General features: G+C 43.8%; 1 protein-coding gene across 8 annotated transcripts in view; it reads right to left on the reverse strand.

The window, feature by feature from the left end:
- The window catches only part of LOC118236207 (rap1 GTPase-activating protein 2-like), an 82,760-nt gene that overhangs the window by 56,260 nt on the left and 1,626 nt on the right, over positions 1–24,874 (reverse strand). For 3 of the 8 annotated variants that reach the window (XM_035434368.1, XM_035434367.1, XM_035434366.1), the window contains exons 2-3: positions 20,891–21,007; positions 4,522–4,557 (exon numbers count right to left, since the gene is read on the reverse strand). In XM_035434368.1, the coding sequence (XP_035290259.1) occupies positions 4,522–4,557; positions 20,891–21,007 (153 nt within the window). Of the gene's footprint in view, positions 1–4,521; positions 4,558–11,183; positions 11,207–11,227; positions 11,404–19,120; positions 19,253–20,890; positions 21,008–21,173; positions 21,376–23,178; positions 23,388–24,874 lie in introns of those variants that run through there. The other 5 variants (XM_035434375.1, XM_035434374.1, XM_035434369.1 and 2 more) reach the window with 5 other exon arrangements.

Here is a 24,874-nt window from a genome sequence, read left to right on the forward strand (position 1 = left end):
CCACAAAACACCAATGCCAGCTACACCTTTAAATCAACCACAAAATGGTTAACTGATTGCAAAATTACGATTTCCCATCTGAGTCTCCAGACTTGAACCGGTCAAAAATTTACGGTTTGAATTGAAGAGGGCGGTTCACAGGACAGACCAAAGGATCTGAAGAGTACTGAAAGATTCTGTAAGAAGGAATGGCCAAAAACCACCCAATATGTTCACCGATCTCATTAAACACTATAGAAGACCACTTGATAACTGTGATACCTGCAGTACATAAAACAATATAATTTGACAATTTTTTGAGCATAAAATATATACAAGTTCATTTCCAGTGTTCATTTATTTTCTAAGGCTTTTTTCACTCATCTTTATAAAAGATACCATTCATTTTGAAGGGCATCTTTTCATTTTTAGCAAGGTGAAATTAATTAATAAACACTTGTTAGGAGTCAGAGTAGATATGCTGGATTTTTTGAATGCGTTGTCTTTGTTGTTTTCTCTCACACTCTTTACCAGTGGCTCCCAGAAGTTATTTGGTGCCCCACGTTATCACACTTAAATCAAGTTTGACATGATTCATATGAGTAGCTGTCTAGGCGCTAAATAATGTCGTCTTTTGAGTGGCGTATGATTAGCCTGAATTTGTAGTTCATTGTGAATATTAGTGTGTCAATAAAGTTGTGAGAGACACCCTGGTGTATCTGAATAAATGATCATGTTAAAACTGAATCTAGCAGACTGTTTTATTGTGGACACGCTCCGTTTCCAGGGTTACGCTCTGCAGGCAGACAAAGTGTGAATGTCTCCATTACTAGAGGAACAAGCCCTCTGACCCAAGAAGATGCATGACACAGACACAAACAACAAATACAAACCTCAGCGTACACACAACACTTTCACACAAACAAACACCAGCTGACACAACACACACACACACACACAGACCAATATCTCCACCCAATTGGCCAGGCAGGAAATGGTGTACCATATACAGTAAATGGGATATGATATAAATAAATACTGAAAAACTTGTCATGAATGAAATGTGCTGATAAAAAATGAATTGCTTTTGTGTGAGGGGGAAAGCTGGGCCAGGTAATTATCTCCTGAGGCTGGAATGGTCAGGAGCTATATTTAGTTGTACCTCAGATCAACGGCAGTAACGTGAGATGGAACATCGTGTGCACGTCTCTCTGACACACACACAAAAAAATGAATCATTGGTATGGAAGAGGAAATTAAAGAATGCATTCATGGGTTGTCAAAGCTGTACATGTAATGGCCTCCTGTTCATGAATCCCATACATTTCCAAACAGATTGCCCTGACTAGAACAAGAATACTGAGGAATGAAATACACAGATTTAATAAGTGCCACGCAACCAATAAAGACAATGCAGATACATATTTCTATTATTGCCCATATAAGCCTGAAAAATGTAATATAAATGAAAACAACTACCCTAATTCATTACTTTCAAATAAACAAACTAAATAAAGGACTGTCCGAGAAGCTACATTTTCCATATGCCACATTTAATTTACTGTACATCACAGAAAAGGCTGAAGAGAACATCTTTTTAACATCTTTTCTATCTCAATTTGTTCCAGTTTGAAACAACCAGTCATGTTTCCAGGCTGGTCCTATCTCTGGAAGGTCCTCCGTCAATTTGGGGGAGAGCAGAGCTGCCCTTCTTAAAGCCTGCAGCCAAGCTGCGAGGTCACGGATGACTGGAGGATTTACGCAGCTGCCACAGACAGACAGACGGACCGTCCGCAGGTGTTAGCGATCAGCGCTAGCCGACAGTGCCAATTTACACAGTGCTGGAAGACTGGTGGTTGCGCTGACGGTGGGCTGAAAGCGGGTACTATATGTTCACTGGGTGGGCCAGCTGGACGTACCACCCCAAGAACATTACACTTAGGTATTTTTTCAAACATTGTAATTATTTTGCATGTGAACACCTGATTTTTCAACAGACTGCATCCAAATTTGGCACTCAAACAGTGAGGCCCACTCCATCTTCACACAAAATCCGGTGACTTCATCAATCGCATACAGTATGCAAATAACTGTGCATTATCGTGTATACATAGTCTATCATCTATTGCCCGTGAACACATAGTCTATCTGAGTCTATTGATGGTATGTGCCAGGTTTCATGTGCATGCATTTGTCAGTTTCTGAGGAGACAATGCTTTCAGTAGTAGTACTCAATTCAAAAATGCAAATGCAGGTAATGCAAATCTTGCATATTATGAAACTATATGTTGCGGCCAGGGGAAAATGTGGACAAAGCTTTAAGCCTCCATGATAAACTGCTTACTTTTACTAGTTTTTGTAAACTGGGATTTCAACCAATTGCTATAGAGCCGCAAAGTGTCTTGTAAGCATACTTATCAAAGTCTTTGGCATACAAACCAACCTGCCTACCAGATTTTTTGAGTTTTGATCAATCACAGATAGAGATACAGTCAGTTTCAGAATAATTTCCACCCTTGATAAAGATGTACAAAAAAGACAAATAACACTATTACTAAGATACATTGTAATTTGTCTACACGTGGAAAATATTTTACTTTATTAATGATTCAACAGAATCAACAAAAATAACACTCCTGTGATAAGGACTAGGTGGAGCCTCCTCTGAAAAGCCTGAGCCTCCACTGAGCCTTCTCCTATGTTTGATATGATTACAGAACACATTTGGAGGGATCTTGAACCATTCCTCCATGCAGAACCTTTAAGATCTTTAACATCATTAGGTTTGTGCTTATAGACTGCCCTCTTGGTAAATGGTAAATTGACTGCATTTATATAGCGCTTTTATCCAAAGCGCTTTACAATTGATGCCTCTCATTCGCCAAAGCAGTTAGGGGTTAGGTGTCTTGCTCAAGGACACTTCGACACGCCCAGGGTGGGGTTTGAACCGGCAACCCTCCGACTACCAGACAATCGCTCTTACCTCCTGAGCTATGTTGCCCTCTTTAATTCAAACTACAGGCTGTCGATACAGTTGATAAGTCCACAGTCTGAGAAGGACAAGGGTTTTTGGGAAGACCAGGTTTTTGGCCAAAATGTCCTGGTACCTGGCAGAATTCATTACGCCACTGATCTTAACAAGAGCCCCTCAATCACTGGCAGCAAAACAGCCCCGAAGCATTACGGAATGTGACATATCTGACGGCAGGTATGAGGCAATTTTTCTTCTGTGTCCCTCTTTTGACGCCAAATATGCCAATGGTGTATGCGGCCAAAAAGTTTCATTTTGGTCACATCTGACCATAGCGCTAGTCATAGCACCAAGAGTCCAGACGCTTTGATTTTTGGTTGCTCTCAGTAAGGGCTTTGTTCATGCAACCCTTCCAGAGAGCCTCTAGGTATGGGGGTGGCGTTTTTTACGGTCAAATTTTGATGAACCCAAGATTGTACTAATCTCTGCAGCTCTCAAACTGTGATCCTTGGGTTCATCTTTATTTCACTCACCATATTCCTCACTGTGTGTGGGGACAACATGGACCTCCTCTTCCTGGCAAATTTGTACCTTTCCAAATGTTTGAAATTTTTTGACTGGCCTGGCAGCGCGTAGCGGTATGTTTAACCATTTATGTGCATTTTGTACTCATTACCAGATTCGTGTAGGTCAACAGCCATTTGTCTATTTTGAGTCAACAGTTTTTTGGCGTTCCCCATGGCAATGGATGACAAAGGGATTTTACATGCACGTTTCCTCATTTTTCTACCCTAGTGAAACAGGAAGTGACGAAAGGCAGTTCTGTAAGTCTGAGATAAGCTTATATGAGAACAATTTCATTGCAGTTATTGTTTTATTATATATATAATAGGTGCCAATCATTTTGACACATTTTCCTGCCAAAGATACATAATAAAACATGTCTTTTAAGAAAAATTGTATTTGGTGGCATACTGTAACAGTCCATTTGGTGTGGAGCTCTGACGTTATGAGGGCCTGACAAGTTGGTGAAAGCAGTCCTAATGTAATAAAGAGTGAACAATATGTACAATGTAAAAGTAGGCAATAACACTATTTATATTACTATATTCATTTAAATGTTTATTTAGGCTGTCAGGATGTGAAATTATTATTAGCTGATTGTCTTCTGGGATCACAGGCAAAAGTTCAGAATTGGATAAAATGTGAAAGAGTAAAACCTTCAACTCATTCATGTTAAAAAAGGGTGGCATGCTGGAATACATTGTGCCAGAACAAAAGCTTTAACACTGTTCTTAATCCTGCTCAGTGTTGTCCTATCCTAGGTGAACCAGGGCGCCCTCTGTCTGCCATACTTGGAACTGACGCCCACGAAATGCACAGGTGCGTTCACAGAGCCAGCCCATAAAAGTTTGCTACCAAAAAAAAGAGGCCCCAGGTCACAGGGAAAACTGTTCCACACTGCCGCTAAAAGAGGACCCCCAGCCTCAGTGATCCATCAGCAGCAGAGCTGGTAAAGAGGCAGCTACACACACACACCCAAATGGCAGCCGGACACTCAGATAACTCACCTGCCTTTCAGGGCACTGATGGTGGACTTGTCAATCCTGCAGACAAACAGAAATAAATTTCAATGTTTAAGTCAGCCCAGGGGAATAGGCATACATTTACAAATATGTTCTCACTTGCAGTACTATATGCATGCTTGAGTATGCCTACACCTGTGCGCGAGCGCCTGTGTGTGCATGTGCATCTGTGTGTGAATGCCTGTGTCTGTGCATGAGCTTGTACCTGTGTGTACACGTGTGCCCATCCACGTTGCACTAAATATAAATGTTGACACAAAATCCATTAAGTGGGTTCATGCTATCAATGGGTAACTCCATTTGCCTTTTTTCTGTAAAACTCCTTTAAGCAATACTGTCACCCTGTGCTGCACTTAACACCCTTGCTGTTTCACTGTTTCTTCCCCTTTTCCCACAGATCCAAAGGAATCAAAACACAAAATGAAAGTTTCTGTGGGAAGAAAAACACTTCCCCACAGCCTCATTCAAAAGAGAAACATTCAAAAAAGCATTTCATCAAATCATCTGTACATGAACACACAATAATGAAACAACAGTGTTGCAATTTTCAACATCCCTTTTCGTATATGTACCTCGTGCTCAATGTACCTAGTTAGGATAATACGATTATGTTAGTTTATTTGGCAGGATTGTTGTTGTTGTTGTTGTTTTTGTCTGATTAGGCAAATGTAATTCCAATACTAGTTTGTACTTGGTAGGATTGTTGTTTGCTGAACAGGTTACTCTACAGGGTTGGAGTCCTGATCGATGTGGTCACTTCTGGCACTACGATCCTTACTTCACTCTAGTGTGTTTCTTTTGCACCTCTACACCGTGAACCAATGCACTTGTTGTACGTCGCTCTGGATAAGAGTGTCTGCTAAATGCCTGTAATGTAATGTAATGTATAGATAAACTTTCTTTATAATCTTTTCTCCCTCTTTCTCTATCTCTTGTTCTCACACAAACACACAATCAGTTACACACACACAAACACCAGCACACACACACACACACATAAACACACAAACACAACCACACATACAGTCAGTTACACACATACACAAACACCAGCACACATACACGCACGCACGCACGCACGCACCCACACACACACACTCACACACACATCATGTAGAGACAGAAAATGCCCTTTGTCTATATTGTGTTCTCAGTGTCTATGGTGAGGAAGGTATAACGATAAAATCAACAGTTGTTCACACTCAAACTACTTTAAATGTTTGTTTTTATTGTAACTCTACTGCAGCAGCTCATAAAGTACAGCAATAACTCTCTAATTCCAACATCCGTTATGGTTGAGAGGTCAGGGAGTCTGCATATACTGTATAGTGATGACACAGCTGGAAACAAAGTCATTTACAACACTGCTGTTGAGAAGAAGGAGATTGTTACTTCCTGTGTTACAAGTGCAGTCTGAATGTTCCCGGACACACTCACAGTTCTCACGGAACTCAGGCTCTACTAGCGCTCCCTAAAATGAGCCATGTTCTGCGACCCCTATACTAGTCACAATAACACTTTCTATGCTGTCCCTCAAAGACATGCATGTTAGGTGCACTCCTGCGGGTGCCCTTGACCAAGGCACTTGCCTCAGAACTGGAGTTGGTCCCCAGGCGCAGCACAAGAGAGGCAGCTGCCCACTGCTCCTAGGTAACTAAGGATGGGTCAAATGCACAGGACAAATTACCCCACGGGGTTCAATAAAGTATATCTCCTTCATCTTCTACTACACCCTACGCTGACCCCTACAATGTCCCCTACATTGACCATTAACTGTCTCTAAAATGGCCCCTAAATTGCTCCCTAACCTGCCCACATATTCTCCAGACATTGCTCCCAATACTGACTATTACACTGACCCATACGATTCCCCTATGTTGCCCACTTACATTAGCGCTAAACTGACCCCTACACTGCTCCCTACAGTGACCAGTGCGGTGTTACCTTCCCAGACCCCTGTACTGTTCGCTGCAGAAGGCCCTAAATTGCTCCCTACGCTACCCCGATATTACTCCCTACATTGCTCTCTATGCTGTCTACCACACTGCCACCTACACTAACCCTGAATCTGACCCTTACAATGCCACCTTCATTGAGTTGTGAGCATTACTGCTCCTTACATAGTCCTCGCTACATTGCACGTGACTGAGCCCTATATACTTCCCCCTACACCAACCACAGCACTGACCTTTAGACTGATCCAAACGATAATCTTTGAACTGCTTCTTATGTTTCCCCATAGATTGACCATGAGCCATGACACTGTCCACTACACTTGTTGCTCATCTGACCCCTACACTGACCTCACAGCAATCCCTGCATTGCCCCCTACACAACTCTCTACACAGCTGACACTTATGCACTGATAAACCCATAATGCACTCAACTATATTCACAGGCACACTTATATAGTTTCCTAAGTATCTTCAGCTAAAAGCAGCTTCTAAGTGACTTAAGTGTAAACTGTACTGGACCACACACTGCTCCCCCGCAGGTCCACACACTGTCCCTGCACAAAGCACAGGCTGTCTCCTCAAAGGTGTGAAGCCCTAATGATATGTCACCACAGCATTGATTATCCAGCACAGTTCCATCGGGTTAAATGCTCATTAGTGCCATATTCCCCAGGCAGGCATGCGCACACGCACACACACACACACACACAGAAAAAAAGGTCGGCATTCACACTAAAAATAACATGTCATTTTCAGCAGCGGCACACTTTCTTTTCTCGTTTGTATTCTCACGCCGCCGCAGCAGCCGTGGGGGAGACACACAGCACATACGCCCTTCCTGTGTGAACACCCCGCCCAGAGCAGCCCACATCCTCATCCTAAAAGCTCACACAACATCCCGTAAATGAAAACACACCCTGGGAGGACCCGGCACAGGTAGGGTACAGCGGAGCAGGGCAGTTTAACGGCTTACTTTGTCCTCTGGAAGGGGGCGGAGCAGAGACCCGTCACTCAAACAAATGGGCTTCACACCAGCCCCTTGAACTCTACTAGCGCGGCCTACAGTGACTACGGCACACACCCGTAATGGCTACGGCAGCGGTAATGGGGCACTTACCAAAATAAGTAACTGTGTACATGTCGGTGCATATTTTCCACCCTAGGAAAATCTTACACAACCCTCTTTTAACACTCGTTCAGGCCCCTTCACCTACTCCCCAGTGGTCATCCTGTTTCCACACGCACCCCACACAACCTCACACTCTTTCCACTCAGGTAGTGGCCCCACCCATCAGAAAATCAACACCCAAACCAGGTGTGACCCCCACTACTGAGGTGACGATGACTGTGCAACTACGTTACTGGCAACGCACAAGCATCTTTTAACCATTAACTGTGACTGATGTTCCAGTAAATTGGGGACAGGGTGCTGTGCATGTAGTCTTTTGTCAGTGCCACCCAAGGAAGTGATTGGGAAATGCACTCTTTTGGCTGTAAGTAAAGTCCCCTCTCTCTCTGTCTCTGTCTCTCTCTTGCTCTCACTCTCTCTCTCTATGATTGCTCCAGGATGAATATCATAAAAGTGGAACAGATTTCCATTAAATAAATCAGATCAATCAAAGTTACAAAGACTCAAGTGGAAAGTGTTGGAGGCTATTTCCTCTGTTATAATGATTTCCAAGTTGTAAAATTACATAAGGACGTACCCCCCGTCCCATTACGCTCACCCCGAACAGGAATACAGTATCTCTGTATTGACTGCAAAATTACAAATATATTCTAAAGATTACAAGGGTAATTTCTTTGTGTGTGTGTGTTTGTGCACGCGCAAGTGCAAGCGTGTGTGCGCGCACGCATTTGTATTTGTGAATGCGATTATATTTTGTTGACAGTAGCTCTTATGATATCTGTTTCTTTTTCATTAAAGGACTGCACCAACAGCAGGCTGACTCCGGCCCTGGCAGGTAGGCAGGGTTCCCTGCAGGTTTTGTCTCTGGTAACTCATTCCTGCCTGCCAGACCACCCCAACCCCCACCACCCACACTGAAGCCAGACTCCACAGAAAAGCTGGAGGCCAGAAATCAATGGTAAAAGCCATGAGTGCCTCCGAACTGCGCGGAGGAAAACGCAATGCATTCCAAGCAGTGCTTTAAACTCCCTGCTCACAGCCTGCAAAACAAGGCAAGCAGTGCTTTAAACTCCCTGCTCACAGCCTGCAAAACAAGGCAAGCAGTGCTTTAAACTCCCTGTTCACAGCCTGCAAAACAAGGCAAGCAGTGCTTTAAACTCCCTGCTCACAGCCTGCAAAACAAGGCAAGCAGTGCTTTAAACTCCCTGTTCACAGCCTGCAAAACAAGGCAAGCAGTGCTTTAAACTCCCTGTTCACAGCCTGCAAAACAAGGCAAGCAGTGCTTTAAACTCCCTGCTCACAGCCTGCAAAACAAGGCAAGCAGAAAAAGGCAGCAATTCATATTTCATCTTTCATAGAGTACGGGCTTAGAGACACAATGTAGTTCACACGCACACACACACAAGCACGCACACACAGGTGTACACACAAACATTCACGCACTACACACACACGCATGCAAACACACACATGTATGCATAGTGAGACGTCTTCAGCGAGAGAGCTGTTTCAGTGAGCCTGAGTGAAACTGTAGCTGTGGAAATGACACAGTGGAAATAGGCACAGAGGGTGGGGAGGGACAGGAGATAACTCTGAAAGGCAGCAGGGAGGGTCTGAAGTAAAGTGAGAGAGACAGACGAACAGTGCAATATATGGGGCAGAAAATAATCCAAATTAAAACATTCCCTTTCGCTTGAATTATTGATTGCGTTGTTTTCAACCCCTGGGCCTTCTCACACAGAGAGAAGTACTTAAAAAAAGGATTGAAAAACTGCTGCTTAACTGCTTATGGGCTTAATGCCATCTTGAGACAGACAGCATTGCGTACATCAATTAGTCTGTACCAGTCTGTGCTCACTGAGGCATATCTTCACACTACTGTTGTGCTCTATCCTCCGAAGGTCCAACAATTCACTTTGTCCCACGGAGGGGACATGAGTCTCTGGTCTTAATCTCAAGAACCATGTGCTACTATACTGAAACCTATACTGCAAGGCACATTCAATAAAATTAAAAGAAATTATTTTGAATAATTTTTTCACTGAAACGTCTCATCCCAGACTCTCACATTAGTCAAATAATTCAAATACTTGAATTTTTTTTTCTCCCGAGTGCATGGACGCTGTGATGGAGGTAAAAAGCTTAGCGTAGGGATTTTTCAGACTTTAAAAATAATGGTTCTGGGTTTGCCTGTTCAGGCAAACCCAGAACAACCAAGCGCAGCACAGCCCGCTCCAGTCTAATCTACCCCATACCAATCAAGTTCAGTCCAGTCCAGTCTTATCAAACGCAGGCTTGTAGTGTAATCCACTTTGTTCCTATCATGCTTCAGTGCAGTCCAGTGCAACACAGTCCATTCTAATCAAGTTCAGTCCGGACCAATGTAATCAAGTTCAGTCCAGTTCTTCCCAGTTCATTCCAGTGTGTCCAAGTCCAGTCCAACTCAGCTTTTCGTGAACCCCTAACATCGTATGCCTGGTTTACAAATATCTGCTATAAGCCTGCCAAAAGCAGTGTAGTTCTTAATGATGAACCCACCAACTTTTAGGCTGTTAGCCAATACTTTTTAGCCAATTGCATCAAGCAAAGATCAGTCAACGGCAAATAGCGGCAATTCAATCCTGAATTTCAGACAGAAGCTACTGTAAGAGATGCAGGCCAGAAAAGACAGTTTACCAGCAATAAGAGGCACGCCAGAATGGCTAGGGATCCATGACCTGCCCCTCAGTGAATCTGAACAGTCTAAGCTGGCACGTCTAAGTGCTGTTCCGGATGGGAAGGCAAGAGCATCTTGAGATCTTCTGAGATCTGAGTGTCCAGGTGCCAGGGAACTAGATGTATCAGACCCTCACACATAAAATCTCCTCTTACTCTCTGCTTTTAAAAATGTTCATATTTATAATGTACTGATAAAGATAACAGTGAGACAATACTTACTTACGTATCCAGCCATGATCATCGCTATTCAATAACCTGCACAGATTATCTCTCTCTCACACACACATTCTCTCTCTCTCTTACTCAAGAAGATCATTTCTATTTTAAACCTTAAAATGACAGCGCAAATTAATGAATTTTGTTAACCTTGAACACGCATAACCACACAATGATTTGGAAAGGTAGCTTCCGAAACATCACACACACACAGATGCCATAGGGCTCTGTATTAAGAACACAACTTTAAAGCGTCGCCCTTTTACTACTCTGTTCTGTGAGCACTAAGCAAACAGAAGAAAATCATGTGGCATAAAAATCAAACACCTAAAAAATACAACAAATAACACCAAGCGTTATGAGATGACAGATAGACCATGCAAATGTACATTTTTGCATTTCAAGTGGGTTCTCTGTCCACTCTGAGCAAGAAGCAGTCATAATTGCACACATACACACACACACACACACACACAGAAATTACCCATGTCATCTTTGGCATATATTTGTAATTTTGCAGTAGAGAGAGAGAGAGAGAGAGAGAAAGAGAGAGAGAGAGATTTAGAGAGAGAGAGGAAGAGAGAAATAGAGAAAGAGAGAGAGAGAGAGAGCTGTTTAACCGTGCTCACCCCCTTGGGTTTCCCTGTCACACCAGGCTTTAAAGCTAACCTACCAGCCGAACCCCCCAAAAGACACACTCCTCTTCCTCCTCAGCATGCTTCCGTTTTTCCCGCAGCCGTGCGTCTCCCAGGGTCCGTCCCTGCGTTCTCAGAGTCAGCGCGTGGGTCTCTCACCTGCGCGTCGTGCTCACACACGCACGCACACGCACACACACACACTTCCCCACCCCTCACCCAGAGGGGAGGAGGGAAGAGGGAGGAGTAACGAAGGAGGGAGGATCTCTCTCTCACTCTCTCGCTCTCTCAATTCAATTCGCTTCATTGCAAACACATTTTTAAATCATATATAGTGCATATTTTTGTGTACAAGAGATACTCATACTGACACATTGTTGAAAGAAGTCTCTGCAATTACAATGTTCATAATTATAATGTCATGATAAAGACAAGGATATCATACATATGTAGAGCCAGCATTTCCACCCATTATCATCTCTATCCAATATCCGGCACAGATGATCTCTCTCACATATACACACACTCTTTGTCTATCTGTCTCTCCGTCTCTCTCTCTCTCTCTCTCTCTCTCTTTCTCTCTCTCTATTCAATGCTTTATTGGCATTACATAATTCAGTATGTGTTCCCAAAGCTTAACAAAAACATTACAATGTTTTATCATTTCTGCTTTACAATTACAATACATATAAACCTGTATGTACAATGCAACATTATTAGATTAAAAATAATAATAAAAAAGAACATTTACAATCAGCATTAATTAAATTAATGATTATTAAGGGTCGCAACTGTTGAAGCAAGTTGCTACAAATTTTACGGCCAAGTTTTGGCAGCACCCTTCCTCTCCAATTTGAATTTGCTGTGATTCAGGTAGATTAGGGATTCAGGGGCCGTCTGGATAGTGTAGAGGTATAAGCACTCGCCTACCACCGCAGAGACCGGGGTTCAATCCCCGGCAGCGGTACTTCCGGCTTGGTCAGATGTTCCTACGAACACAATTGGCAGTGTGGGGTAGGAAGCCGGTGAGGCTATGAGTCCTGATCATTGCATTAGCGACTCCTACCGGTTGGTCGGGGCACCTGTTCAGCTGGGAGGGGATCTGGGGGAGATAGCGTGAACCTCCGCACGCATTACGCTCTCCCAGTGAAACTCCTCGCTGTCAGGTGAAAAGAAGTGGCTGCCGACTCCACATGTATCGGAGGAGGCATGTGGTAGTCTACACCCTCCCCAGACCAACAGAGGATAGCGCATCAACCAGGACCGTCATTCACACGGGGAATTGGTATAACGACTACATTGGGGAGAAAATGGGGCGACATAGCTCAGGAGGTAAGAGCGGTTGTCTGGCAGTCGGAGGGTTGCCGGTTCGATGCCCCTCCCTCCCTGATTGGTACCTTGCGTGGCAGCCTTTAACCGTCGGTGTGTGTGTGTGAATGCGTGAATGAGAAGCATCAATTGTAAAGCGCTTTGGATAAAAGCGCTATATAAATGCATTCCATTTACCAAAATGGGAAAAATGGCAAAAAAAAGAACAGGGATTCAGTAGGGATTCCCCCCCCCCCCAACCCCTCTCAATGTCTCAGTTTTGAGGGAGAAGTAAATTCATTGCTTCTCTCAGTCTACAAATGTGCTTTGGCACCTGCTATTTGCTCACCGATATTGTGTTTGCATTGCAGGCAGCCGTGCCTGCAGAGTGAGCAACCAAAGGCTCTGCAGAAAGAGCACACAGGCTAGGTGTCCGTCTGCCCTCTCTCTGCCATGTCCTCTCCCTGCTATGTCCACAGGATGAACACAAGCAAACACAACAGCAAGAGGAGGAGGAAGTAATCCAGCACAGATGGCAACCCCCGTGAACCTGTAGTTCCCATAAAAGCCCCAAGAGGGCGCAATAGTGTTGACTTTCCAATCATTTTTAGTTTATATGTTGCGCCAATAGTAAAAAACCTATTTATTTATCATGGCAACAACAATAGTAATAGTAGCTATTTAAACAGCTGTTTATTTCACTTTTTCCCCTCTCCTAATTTGAAATGCCCAATTATAGTTCTTATCCCTCATTCCAGAGCTCCCTCCCGCATCAGGAATCTTCAGCATTATTTCATTTATTTATTCATGAATTCTTGTTCATTATTTTGTTACAAATACACATACATTGCAAAGATGAAGATAAAAATGATGTAATCAATAATATTCATAACTCACACACACACACTAAAGAAAATCTTTTTTTTGCTGGAAGATTAAAGTTATTTCTGAATACCACCCACACAAATTTACTACTGTACAAATGTATGACCGTACCTTAGCAAAGGCACTGCTGACTGATTTAACGAAAGCAGCTTTGGTTCATTTGAGCAAGAAAGAAGCAGCCAGACAGGGACAGACTGCAGAACTGGACAGCAGTCACGACAGTAGCATTCAGATGGCTTCTGGGTAATGGAAGACTGCACTGTGCTCAGCAGGAAGAAGGACCAGCAGAAACAGGAAGAAAAAAAAGAGTGAAAGAGGTGCTGGTCAGATGGGTTCATGGCAGGGAGTGGAACAAAAGCAGGGTAGGAGGGGGGCATATGGAGAAAGCAAATGGGGGGAGGCGTTTGAAGACCTCAGGCATTTATGGTGGATATTGATCCACTTTGACTTTGATCCAGAGTGCCTCTCTCTCTCTCTCTCTCTCTCATTGTTTTTCAGATATCCCTGATTCTATAACTGTCACTATTGTTTAGAAGTGATCCATAATATCACTTATAAATCATAATTACATTTGGCATTTTCATATTTAAACAAATATATATATATATATATATATTTATTATATATTATATATATATTATATATATATTTTTAAATCTGACTTCAAATGTTTTTTATGCTTCAGCTGTACTGATCTGGTTCCCCAGCCAATAAAACATAACTGAATTGAAAAAACTGAATTGAACAGGAAGAGAGAGTGAGAAAGCGAGAGAGAGAATATCAATCATGCCGTTCATCTCAGTTTTAATGTATGTAATTTTAGGGATGTTGCAGTACTGTATGCCCAAGGGAAGAATGGAAATGAGGGAGTGAATTCTAAATGAGCTGGCTTTGTATCTAAGGAGCATTTTCATTGCCCCATCTTGGTAGACTAATGCCCTTGTTGCACTGAATCATACCATAACTAATGACAGTTCAGGTAAAAATTGCAATTCCATCAGTTACCTGATTCTCCATCCCTAATACTCAAGTCTGTTCCTGGGAGAGAGTAATCCTGTCCTGCCCTCCCCCTCAAACAGACTCACAAACTGGTACTGCTCTATGTAATTTATGCATGGAAGTTCTTACTTGAATTTCCTTAATAGAATTCTGAATTTCTCATTTGTAATAACAGTAATATGATTTCTGTAATTGTATTTCATGTAATTTATGTAAATTGATTATTTAATATCTTATATGCCAGCTACTGTACCTCACCTGAAGTTCCCAATTGGAAAAAACAAAGTTATTCGATTAAAATTAATTCTATTCTATTTTGATTTTGATTCCATGCAAGGGGAGAATTTAGGACTTTCCCACATACTGTATGCTTGTTTTGGTCTGAATCAGTTTAAGCACTTTTGCTGGCACTTGGTATTTTTTCTTCAGGTTCCATCAGGCAATGCACCACCCAATTTCAAGTAAACCACAATTTTAACACAAAAACTATAATGATATGCAGATCACTCTTTTTTTGGACAGAAATTAGCTTGGTAATCTCTCAACAAAACAGCCATTTCTGATGTCAGTCCAGGGACAAAATTTTCTTAGGTATTCTTACCAGCAAAAAACATGTATTGCTTTACACTGTAGTACTCAACAAAGACCCACTGCTACCAGAAGGCATCAGAGATCAGCCATGATCTAATGGTAAGCTGGAGTGCAGTCAGTGCCATAGTATTACAAAACACACACACACACACATACACACAAACACATACACACGCACGCACACACACACATTGTTCAGTTCTATTTGACTTCCAATGTAATTGAAATGCTCAGCATTTAAAATCACACAGCTGACATGCTTGTCAAAATTTTTGTCAGCAATGTGATTTCAAATGCTTAGCACAGCACTGGTATTAAACATAATAAATAATGTTACATCTCCAAGCTAGCTCAGCGCCTGCCTTCAATTCAAAGCACATATATTGAGCGGTTTCCAGAATTCAGGTCAGATTGTGTCGCCACAGTTAATAAACCACACCACGGATCTTGCCTGAACAAACCGCATCAAGTGGGCAAACACACCAGGGTTTGGAAAAAAAAAAAAAAAAGAAACACCCCAAACCAACTAGGTGAGAAAGCTACCACAGCCGTTCCTGTTTAAAGTAGTGTCAGGAATGCGGTCGCTGTACGTTCTATTGTGTTTACTGAGGAAACATTTGCGCTTCCTAGGTTTCACCTCCCTGTGATGTACATAGGTATCTGCGTGTCCCTACGACTTGACCCCTCACCAGAACTACTGTCTTCAGGAAATGAGCGTGTCAGAGTAATAAACCAATAATCTGGGGTTGTGTCAGTCATGTGCCTGTTGTCATTATGAAGTTCCATCTGGAAATCTGGTCGGGACTAACCGGACTGAGCAGAGGTTTCTTTCAGAAACACTGTTCTACAAAGGCAGGGTTCTGACGCACCCAGCAGCCCCTGTGTGTGGAGAGTAGAGTTGTTCAGGGAGTGTTGCACGTGGCCCCAAAGCACCTGTACTGCTTGGCTGAAGTATGAAAACATCAGCACACTGAGACAGATTTCAAGTCTCTTTCAATAACAATATTTTATTCAATGTTTAAACAGAGTTGCAATCTCAGTGCACTAGCTTTATTGTTTATATACCGTTTTCTTTGTTCATATACTATTATATGTTTTATCTTTGTTGCACTTGAGAGCATTATAACTGTCAGGTCTCTGTACGGTCCTGCTACTGTCCATGACAGGAAGTCAGACGCTTGCCAAATGTCCACGATGATTAGTGAAAATGAATACAGAGCTACAGCGAGCATCAAAAAGTGAGAGAAGGATGTTGGAAACGATGTTGTGCTGCTGTAGGCAGCTTGGGAAGGACAGCACACTCACTGGGCATTAATGAGGCAGTACCCTTTGCTGTTTCAAACAAGATTCCTGCTGAAGTTCTGTCATTACATCATTCATTTGGAATGAAGCAGCGAAATGAATTAAGGGCAACCCTCGTACCTCACAGCTCATTTAGTCCGCCATTTAACCTTCTCTACTCTACATCTTTCCCAAAAAATGTCTTTGCATCACCTCCCCTCATCCACCTTTCTTTGTCTTATGCTTGCTCTCTCACTTCCTCTCTTCACTTTCCACTCACTCACTCTCTCTCCTCTCTCTCACATGTTCTCTTTTTCCTTCTCCCCCCCGTTCCCTCTCTCAAATTCTATTTCAAATCTGCTTAATTGTTATGCCCACGCTGTACTCCCTGCATGGCTATAGGCTTAATTTAAACAGGTGTGGGCTTGGTTGGTACTTACATAAGATACCCCTGGGGAAACTATGCTGCTGCTGGAAGATGTGTTTCGAAGCCAGTAGGGGGCACTCTTCATTCTGGACCAAACAGAAAATCAGTGTTCCAGCACAGTGATGCAGGCACTGTGCTGTAGAACACGTTGTACTTCAGATGAGACATTAAACTGAGGTTCTAACTCACTGCAGCCATTAAAGATCCCATGGCATTTTTTGAAAGAGTAGGAGTGTTAACTCCGGTTTCCTGGTCAAATTCCCACAAGAAACTGGCTTCCTTCATCTGGCCTAATCTAATCTCCCCCTATTTCTGCACATTACCTACCCACTTTTATTTCCCAAGTCATCACTGCAAAACAGAACTGAGCTCTAAGATGACCGACCTGGTTAAATAAATTAAGTATTTGAATAAATATTCCTTCTTTCCTGCCTCACCTCATGTTTTATATATCCCCCACCCCCGTATCCCTCTTTCTTTCTTTCTTTCTTTCTGTGTCTTGCAGTGCTATTATGCTGCATCTCCTGGCTCTGAGCAGATTTTGCGTGACAGAGCGTGCGCTCGCACGCCCACTCTCTCGCTGTCGCACGCCCACGCATGGCATACGTTTCCCTCCTCGCTCCTTTCGCCGAAGCCTCTCCCCGCGTCCGCGCCTGCTCCTGCTCCGAGCGTTCTGCGCATCGGCGGAGATAAAAGCCGCCGACCGCTCCCTGGCGCTCCGCGGTGGACGGAGTCGCGCGCTCCTGCGGCCCCCCGGGGAAGGGCGGGGCCGGGGCAGGGCAGGCACGCGTGCCGCAAGGCTGGGGGAGTCAGCTGAGGTAAAGCACTCCAGAGCAGGGACAGACAGACACGCGCAGACACACGCAGGAGGGCGCGGCTGAAAGAGAGCGACAGGCCAGGGGCCCTGCAGTCCCCACGGCTCTTCATCAGAGTGCCTGCTCACTGGGCCGAGCGGAGGAATCGAGGGTGTGAGGGAGAAGGGAGCAGAGAGGTCTCAGAGACAAACGGGCAAGGGAGATTCATTTTGCGGAGTTAGGGTGGGACTGGGGTTGAGAAGTGAAGAGTCTAAGAGAAGAGGAAAAAAAGAGGAAATAGAAGAGGAGTGGAGAAGAAAGTGGAGAGGAGAGGAATGGAGAGGAGAGGAGAGCAGAGGAGAGTAGATGGGATCAGAGAATTAAGTGGCTCATAAATCAGTTGACAGCATGACAAATACAGGGGAGGTAATCAGAGGGAAGACACTGGGAGAGAGGGAGAGAGAGAGAGAGACACTGGGGGGAAAAGGGGGGGGAAAAGGAGAAGAAGAAGATGGGGTAGATAGACCCGTTCAAGAGGAAAAGTGAGAGAAGACCAGGAGTGGGAGGGAGTGAATCTACAAAGACAGGAGGAGGGAGAACTACTTCAATCAAGATCAGGCTAATGGTCTGAGAGCTTTCAAGAGGAATTACCATACCATTATTCCACACAAACAGTCCATCTGATAGACCTGTGTACTGTAGATGATCAAAGAAAGAACAGCCCTATTCCATCAAGTAGAATAAGCTCAGCTGGACCTGGACATGGGGCTGAAAGGGAGCCTGGAATAACCAGCGTATAGCTGAGTTTAACAAAAAAAACAGCAAGATTTATCTACTAAGCTCCCCAAAATAAAAAGCCTCCAACGAAATAACAATTATCTCCATTAAAGTAAGGAATAATGCGAGTCTGGTGCCCTTGATGCCTGCAAGACTGTTTCAGTTGATTTAATTCCACGCCGAATGGGTATGTATGCAAAACCCCATGAGGCAGATTTCCACACAAACACAAAGATACAAACCGAAACACACAGACGACATAGGCACAGACAAAGCACACACACACACACACACACACACACGCACAAAACAACGCCAAAACTGAACTTGCTGAAATCCTCTGGAATCTCTCCAGATTTTCTCTAGGCTAAGTCAAACCGTGGAAACATCAGTCACTGGCTAACGTTGTTTTAAATGACATCCATTAACACAGACACAGACATGCAGACAGAGACACACGCACACGTACACACATACATGCATACACACACAAACATAAATACACAGCAGACCAAACATACTGCTTTTTTGTCACAAGCCCCAGCAGTTAAAAAGCTACACTTGTGCGTGCGTGAGCCCACAACAAAACTGCCAGACACTGTCGCAGCCTACTGAGACACAGTCAAATAGTTACAGGTGGAATTACGTGCCCCAAAATCACTGTATTCCGTTCCCCTGAAAACGCACTGCCAGATGAGACGTACGTCTCCAATCACAGCTCCACCTGGCGCCCCATCAAACGGTACAGAGACGCTCAGCAACAGTTTAATAAAGTGCTCGCACAAACTCGCGCTGACCACTCCCAAATCCAGGGAGAAAAAAAGAGCACCACCACGCATCACTAATTCACTACCGCGGTAACACCTTACCTTGCGTCCCCCGAGGACTCTTTGCAAGCCGATACGGAGGGAGCGAACATTTCTGTGCAAATCACTGCCTCAACATCAGACATGCAGCTGCAGAGGAAAGGCTGGGAGGTTGTGTGTGTGAGGGAGAGAGAGGATTGGAGGGAGAGGGAGAGAGAGAGAGAGAGAGGGAGAGGGAGAGGGAAGGGCAGAGCGAGGGGGGAGAAGCGGAGGGTAAAGAGGGAGGGGGATGGATGTTGAGGATGAGAGAGAGCGACAGGAGATGAACGCGAGCGCGAGACTGTGGGATGAATGGAGGGAGCGTTGGGGGCGTGGCTGCGGGTCAGCAGCTGGTGGACGCGTGGTGACAGGGTGAAGGAACGGCCCTCAGGGTGGGCTAAATATGCAGGGGCTCCGGCGCCACACTGCTGACATAATGAGGTTAGAGAGCTGGATCTGTTACACACCCTGGAGAGCAAATGTCCCTGCACTCTGAGCTGGGAGCACAAGCAACAACACACACACACACACACACACACACACACACACATGTATGTACAGACACACACAGACACACACACACACACACACACACACATGTACAGACATACACACACACACGCACATGTATAGACACAGACACACACACACACACACACACACACACAGAAACACACACCAACCACACACACACACACACACACACGCACGTGCACACACACAAACACACACACACGCACACACAGAAACACACACACACACACGCACACACACACACACAAATACATACAGAAACACACAGACACACACACACACACACACGCGCGCACACACAAACACACAGGAACACACACATGTACATGCACACATGAGCACACACACACAACCACCAACAGATATACACACATGCACAGGCACACACACACAGGCACAAACATACATATCAACGTACACACGCACACAGAAATACAAAACATACACACCACTCACAAAGGTACACATATTCACACAGAAACAAGCACAAACCTGCACACACACACACACACATACTCAAACATGCCCACATACACACTCACATAATCACACGTGGTCACACGTGGTCACACAAAAGCATGCTCTGTCTCCCAGATGTGCAAACACACTGAAGCACACGCAGTCAGGAGAGTCTACATCCCACCAGTAGGTCCATGGATCTGTCCGCTCGATCCAACTGCAGTCATCCCCTTTAGCTCTGTTACCAGCACCTCCTGCCCGAATGGAGGAGCACTGATCTGCACGACAGCTCCATGTTGATGACGCTGTGCCTCCCACCCCCTCCCACAACCCTGCTGTCTCTATCCCAGGGGGAGGGGGAAAGGGGGGGCACATACTGCACACAGGGAGGCTCAAAGGTCCATTTCATCTAATCGTGCCTGATGATGCTGCGCTGCAGTTGAACATAGCCTTCATTTATTTAGCTGCTAAATACACTCACTTATTAAATGATATGCTTCTTCAGCGTTGGTTTCCACACAGTGGTCTTGTCTTGTGTTGGCGAGCCTTAATTGGTGCAGATCCCCAGGTTACCAAGGAAACCCTTGCTAAAAGTGCACTGTGAGTTCTGTAAATCTTCCGGTAGCTACGATCCCTAACACACACACACACGCGCGCACACACACACAGGCAAACACATAAACATACGCATACACACACAGCACAATTGTGGGCTGCTGTGTGTTGTTTGAGTATTTGTGTGTTTATGTATACGTGCATCTACAGTACGTGTGTTTGCACGTTTGTGCGCGAGTGCTGTACCGGTCTGGCGACTGTCCGTCTGAGCGGCTAGCGATGCGATGTTGGTAGGGCGAGTAGAGCCACTGGAATGCTGACAATGTCCGCTCCTCCACTTTAAATTTTCCTTCTTGGACGTACCTGCAGGAAGGACAAGCCATTATTACATGGCAAAGCCAGAAAGACTCATACATCACAAGGTAAAACCACAGAAACACACAGAAAAACCAGTAAGAGACTTGATTAAAATCAATGATCAGGAAAAGACAGTCAAATTGCATTGTACAATTCAGATAATAAAATACACCTTGCTCAGAAAAGTTCTGACCCCAGCGCTTTCCACCAAAACATTGATTCATTCCACAGCATCAGAAATCTTGAAAGGATTTGTTATCCTGTTCCTGGCTGCTCATTTACAAATTCCGAAAAAAATCTCTGGAAGAAGCTTAAATCTTCCGGTGTGAATCTTTGTGCTTCTGAGATCTCTCCCTCTCAGCCTCTAATCCTGTTAGGCACAGGCGGGAGCTTGCTCATATACCACTGCAGTCAGAACGAGGGAAATGATGCCACCCATTCACACATGCAAAAATACACTCGTACACACACACACACAAATTTGACATGCACAGGCACACACACACGCTCTCACAAAATACACCCCCTCTCCACAGACCTCCTCTCCCGAGAAGGAGAACACAAGAGCGTACAGAGCTTGCACATGCACATGTCTGTATGTGCGTGATTGTGTGTATGTGCGTAAACAACACATGGACAAAACCATTCAACTAAAAGGCCTTTTGGCAAGACAACGCTGGAGTAAACTACTTCAATACAGAATACCGGAGTCTAGACCTTTTGTCAGATAATCGGAGATCTGATTCTCACACCAGTCATTTCAGTTTGCTGTGAAGACAGTGGACATTCCCTTGCAGAGTAACAGGACTGTACGTAGATCTGGTAAAACACACGTCGGGTTTGCCGTCTAATTTGCCCCAGTGGACCACAGTGGGGCTGAGTGCCTGAAGTGGAGCCAGTGGAGGAGATGAGAGTGTGAATATGATTGGCTAAAGGCTAGACCAGTGTAATAAAGAGATGGGATGAGGCTCTACTCCTTCATCCAGTAGGGCTGCAGACTGAGCGCGCTCACAACACACTCCCAGCCACAGCCTCGCCCTGAGCCATCACCATGCTGTGTTACTAAGAGACAGCTTAGGCAGGGGTAAGAACCGAACAGACATGAATGAATGAAAGGCTTATTCAATAAATACAGTGTCATGGAAAACTATTTTTCCCCTTCCTGATTTCTTCTATTATTGTCTATTTGTCACACTTAATGGTTTCAGATCTTTAGACAAAGTGTAATGTTAAAGGGAAAGTGAATAAACACAAAACACATTTTAAAATTATTATTTCATTTATTTAATGAAAAAAGCTATCAAACACCCATAATACCCATGTGAAAAAGCAATCCCCCCTTAGTCACTCCATCAACCAATTAACCAAATTCAATTGATAATTCGATTCAGGTGATAGAACACAGCCAGGCTTGATTGCAGAATCCAAACCTCACTCATATTGAACATTACCATCCGAGTCATGTAGTCACCACAAAGTTTCTACAATCACACTCAAAGGAAATTCAAATCAAAAATTCAGATCAAAGGAAATTCCAGATGAGAAAAAAGTTGTTGAAATATATCAACAATAATGATTATCATTGTTGTGATTGTCATATTATTATTATTATTATCGTTTTTGTTGATAAATATGTATTTCACATCAGCAGAAGTGTATGCCCCAGCCCGCATTACAGCAATAGTATCTCACCCCACTCTTACCTTCTGCCTCATTTGTGTTTTGGATAATATGCAAAAACAAGGCTAAAAAAACTATGAAGAGCTTGTTAGGGCTGCGAACAAGGTGACGGGCGGCACAGACCACGTTACTATGGCTGCGCTCAAAATTGAATGTGAAATAAGGACAGGCAAATCTTTGGATAGCCATCCATTAAAGTAAATGGGGAGTGGCAGACAAACAGAAAACATGCAGAAGGATAGATGGGGACTCGATGGGGGTTCATTGCAGCAGCTATAAGTATTCACAGTGCGAATTATCCTCTTAAGTCGCACCGGCGGGTTTATTTATATTCATTCTGTTTTTCACAGTGGCATTTTCAGTCAATATGGTCACACAATACACCATTTGAATGTGCTGAAACGCACGGTTCTATAACCTATTTCACGATGCCAGTGGTTTAACAACAACGGTTCCTTATTTTGTAGGGTGGCAAAACAAGCTTGGGGGATCCTCACCTTTGCGTTTTCGAAATCCACAGGCGACACACACATCACGATAAAGTCGAAATGATTGTCCAGCGAACCAAATCCATAGTGAGTCTGAGTCCCAAAAGCGTGCTAATTAACTCGGAAAAACCTCGACAGAATGTCTATTGTTCACTTAGAAATTCTCCGGAGGAATTATCATTCTTGTCCGTTTCGCGTTGCATACACGCCGAACATATTGTGTACAGAAGAATGTAATTTGATAACAATGTTGTTATCTCCAGTTTGTATAGATTCTCTGCAACAAAACGAACCCAACTAAAAGCTTTCCCAACCGGTACAGGCGAAGCAGTCTCTTAATATAGCCAATGGGACCCGCAACGACTCAACGTATAACTTCTGCCCAGTACACTGCCAGCCAGTGGCAAGCAATTATAGTGGCAACTGGAGGAACATTTTAGATAATGAATTACGTTTTTAACGGTTGTTGGGCTTGCATAAATGCACACGCATTCGGCGTAAATAAACAAGTGTTTCAAAAGAGACCATGATTATGCCTGTAGTCAAAAGGGTTAAAGAATAGGAACCAGTTTATTTTCGATATGTCATTTTCAGACTCGTGTTAGAAAAAGCGGTGCCAGAAGGGGTTAGACTAGTGCTAATGTAGCACACATACGCGCGCGCACACACAGACACACACACGCGCGATATTTTAGACTGTTTCAAAGGCATGGACAGCAACCATAATTTTCCTAAATGGGATAATTATGATTAAGTTCCGTTTGACTTGACTTGACACTCTACTATAGCTTTAATTTAGCTTTAACGCTCTCTGAGTAGCTTTAATTCTCCATGCCCAAAGTTCACACGAAAGCAGCTAATAGCTGAGTGAGTCATCAGCTTGAACATCTTCTACATTTCCTTTTCCATTCCTGTGGCTTGAAGCAGTTCGTTGTAGACACCACCCACCACACCCATAACAGGACAGTGGTTACAGAGCTCCATCCATTAATGACTAATTCACCTGTAAACTACACGTTTAGAGTAAAGACGATCGATGAGCTTAAAACATTGATCGAGAAATTGATTAAAGATTTTTTTAATGACTATTTAGTGCAATAATTTAAAGATGGATTGAGAACAAAAGTGCATAGTTTTTGTCTTCCCATGTACCTTACTGGCCCTTACTGGTAATTTTGGGTGCTGTAAAGGAGGGTAAGAATCAGGTTCAGTGTTGACATGCCTCTGATATGTGGACAAATCCACCGGATATTCTGTCCTTGATGGTATCACAAAACTGCTCTGCACTCCTTTAGCCTTCCTGAGGAGATGCAACCACCTGCAATGGCACCAGCCTGCAATAGCGCTGCCTACACACCAGGAGGCAGTATAAACTGTTGCAGGACAGAGCCCACAGATATTTTAAACGAAAGGAATTTGGAGGTCATGTGCTGCGACCTGCTGGATGGGGACTGAAAATACACCCCAGATGTACAACAGGATTTCACTCTGCCATGGTTTGCTTTTTTTGGGAGTGGGGGTCAAGTGTAGAAACACAAATTACAGTTACCGTACTAGAGAATGACAAAAATTTGGCACATTCTGTACCTGACAAAATTGATTGTTGCTAATAAGTTTAAAAGAGGTATATAATGATTATTTTGAAAAAGAACACAAATCAAATTGCATAGCTATTGTAGAGTATGAAGAAATAACTGTTGTTGCA

The sequence above is a fragment of the Anguilla anguilla genome, chromosome 9, assembly GCF_013347855.1.
Source record: "Anguilla anguilla isolate fAngAng1 chromosome 9, fAngAng1.pri, whole genome shotgun sequence".
NCBI lineage: Eukaryota > Metazoa > Chordata > Actinopteri > Anguilliformes > Anguillidae > Anguilla > Anguilla anguilla.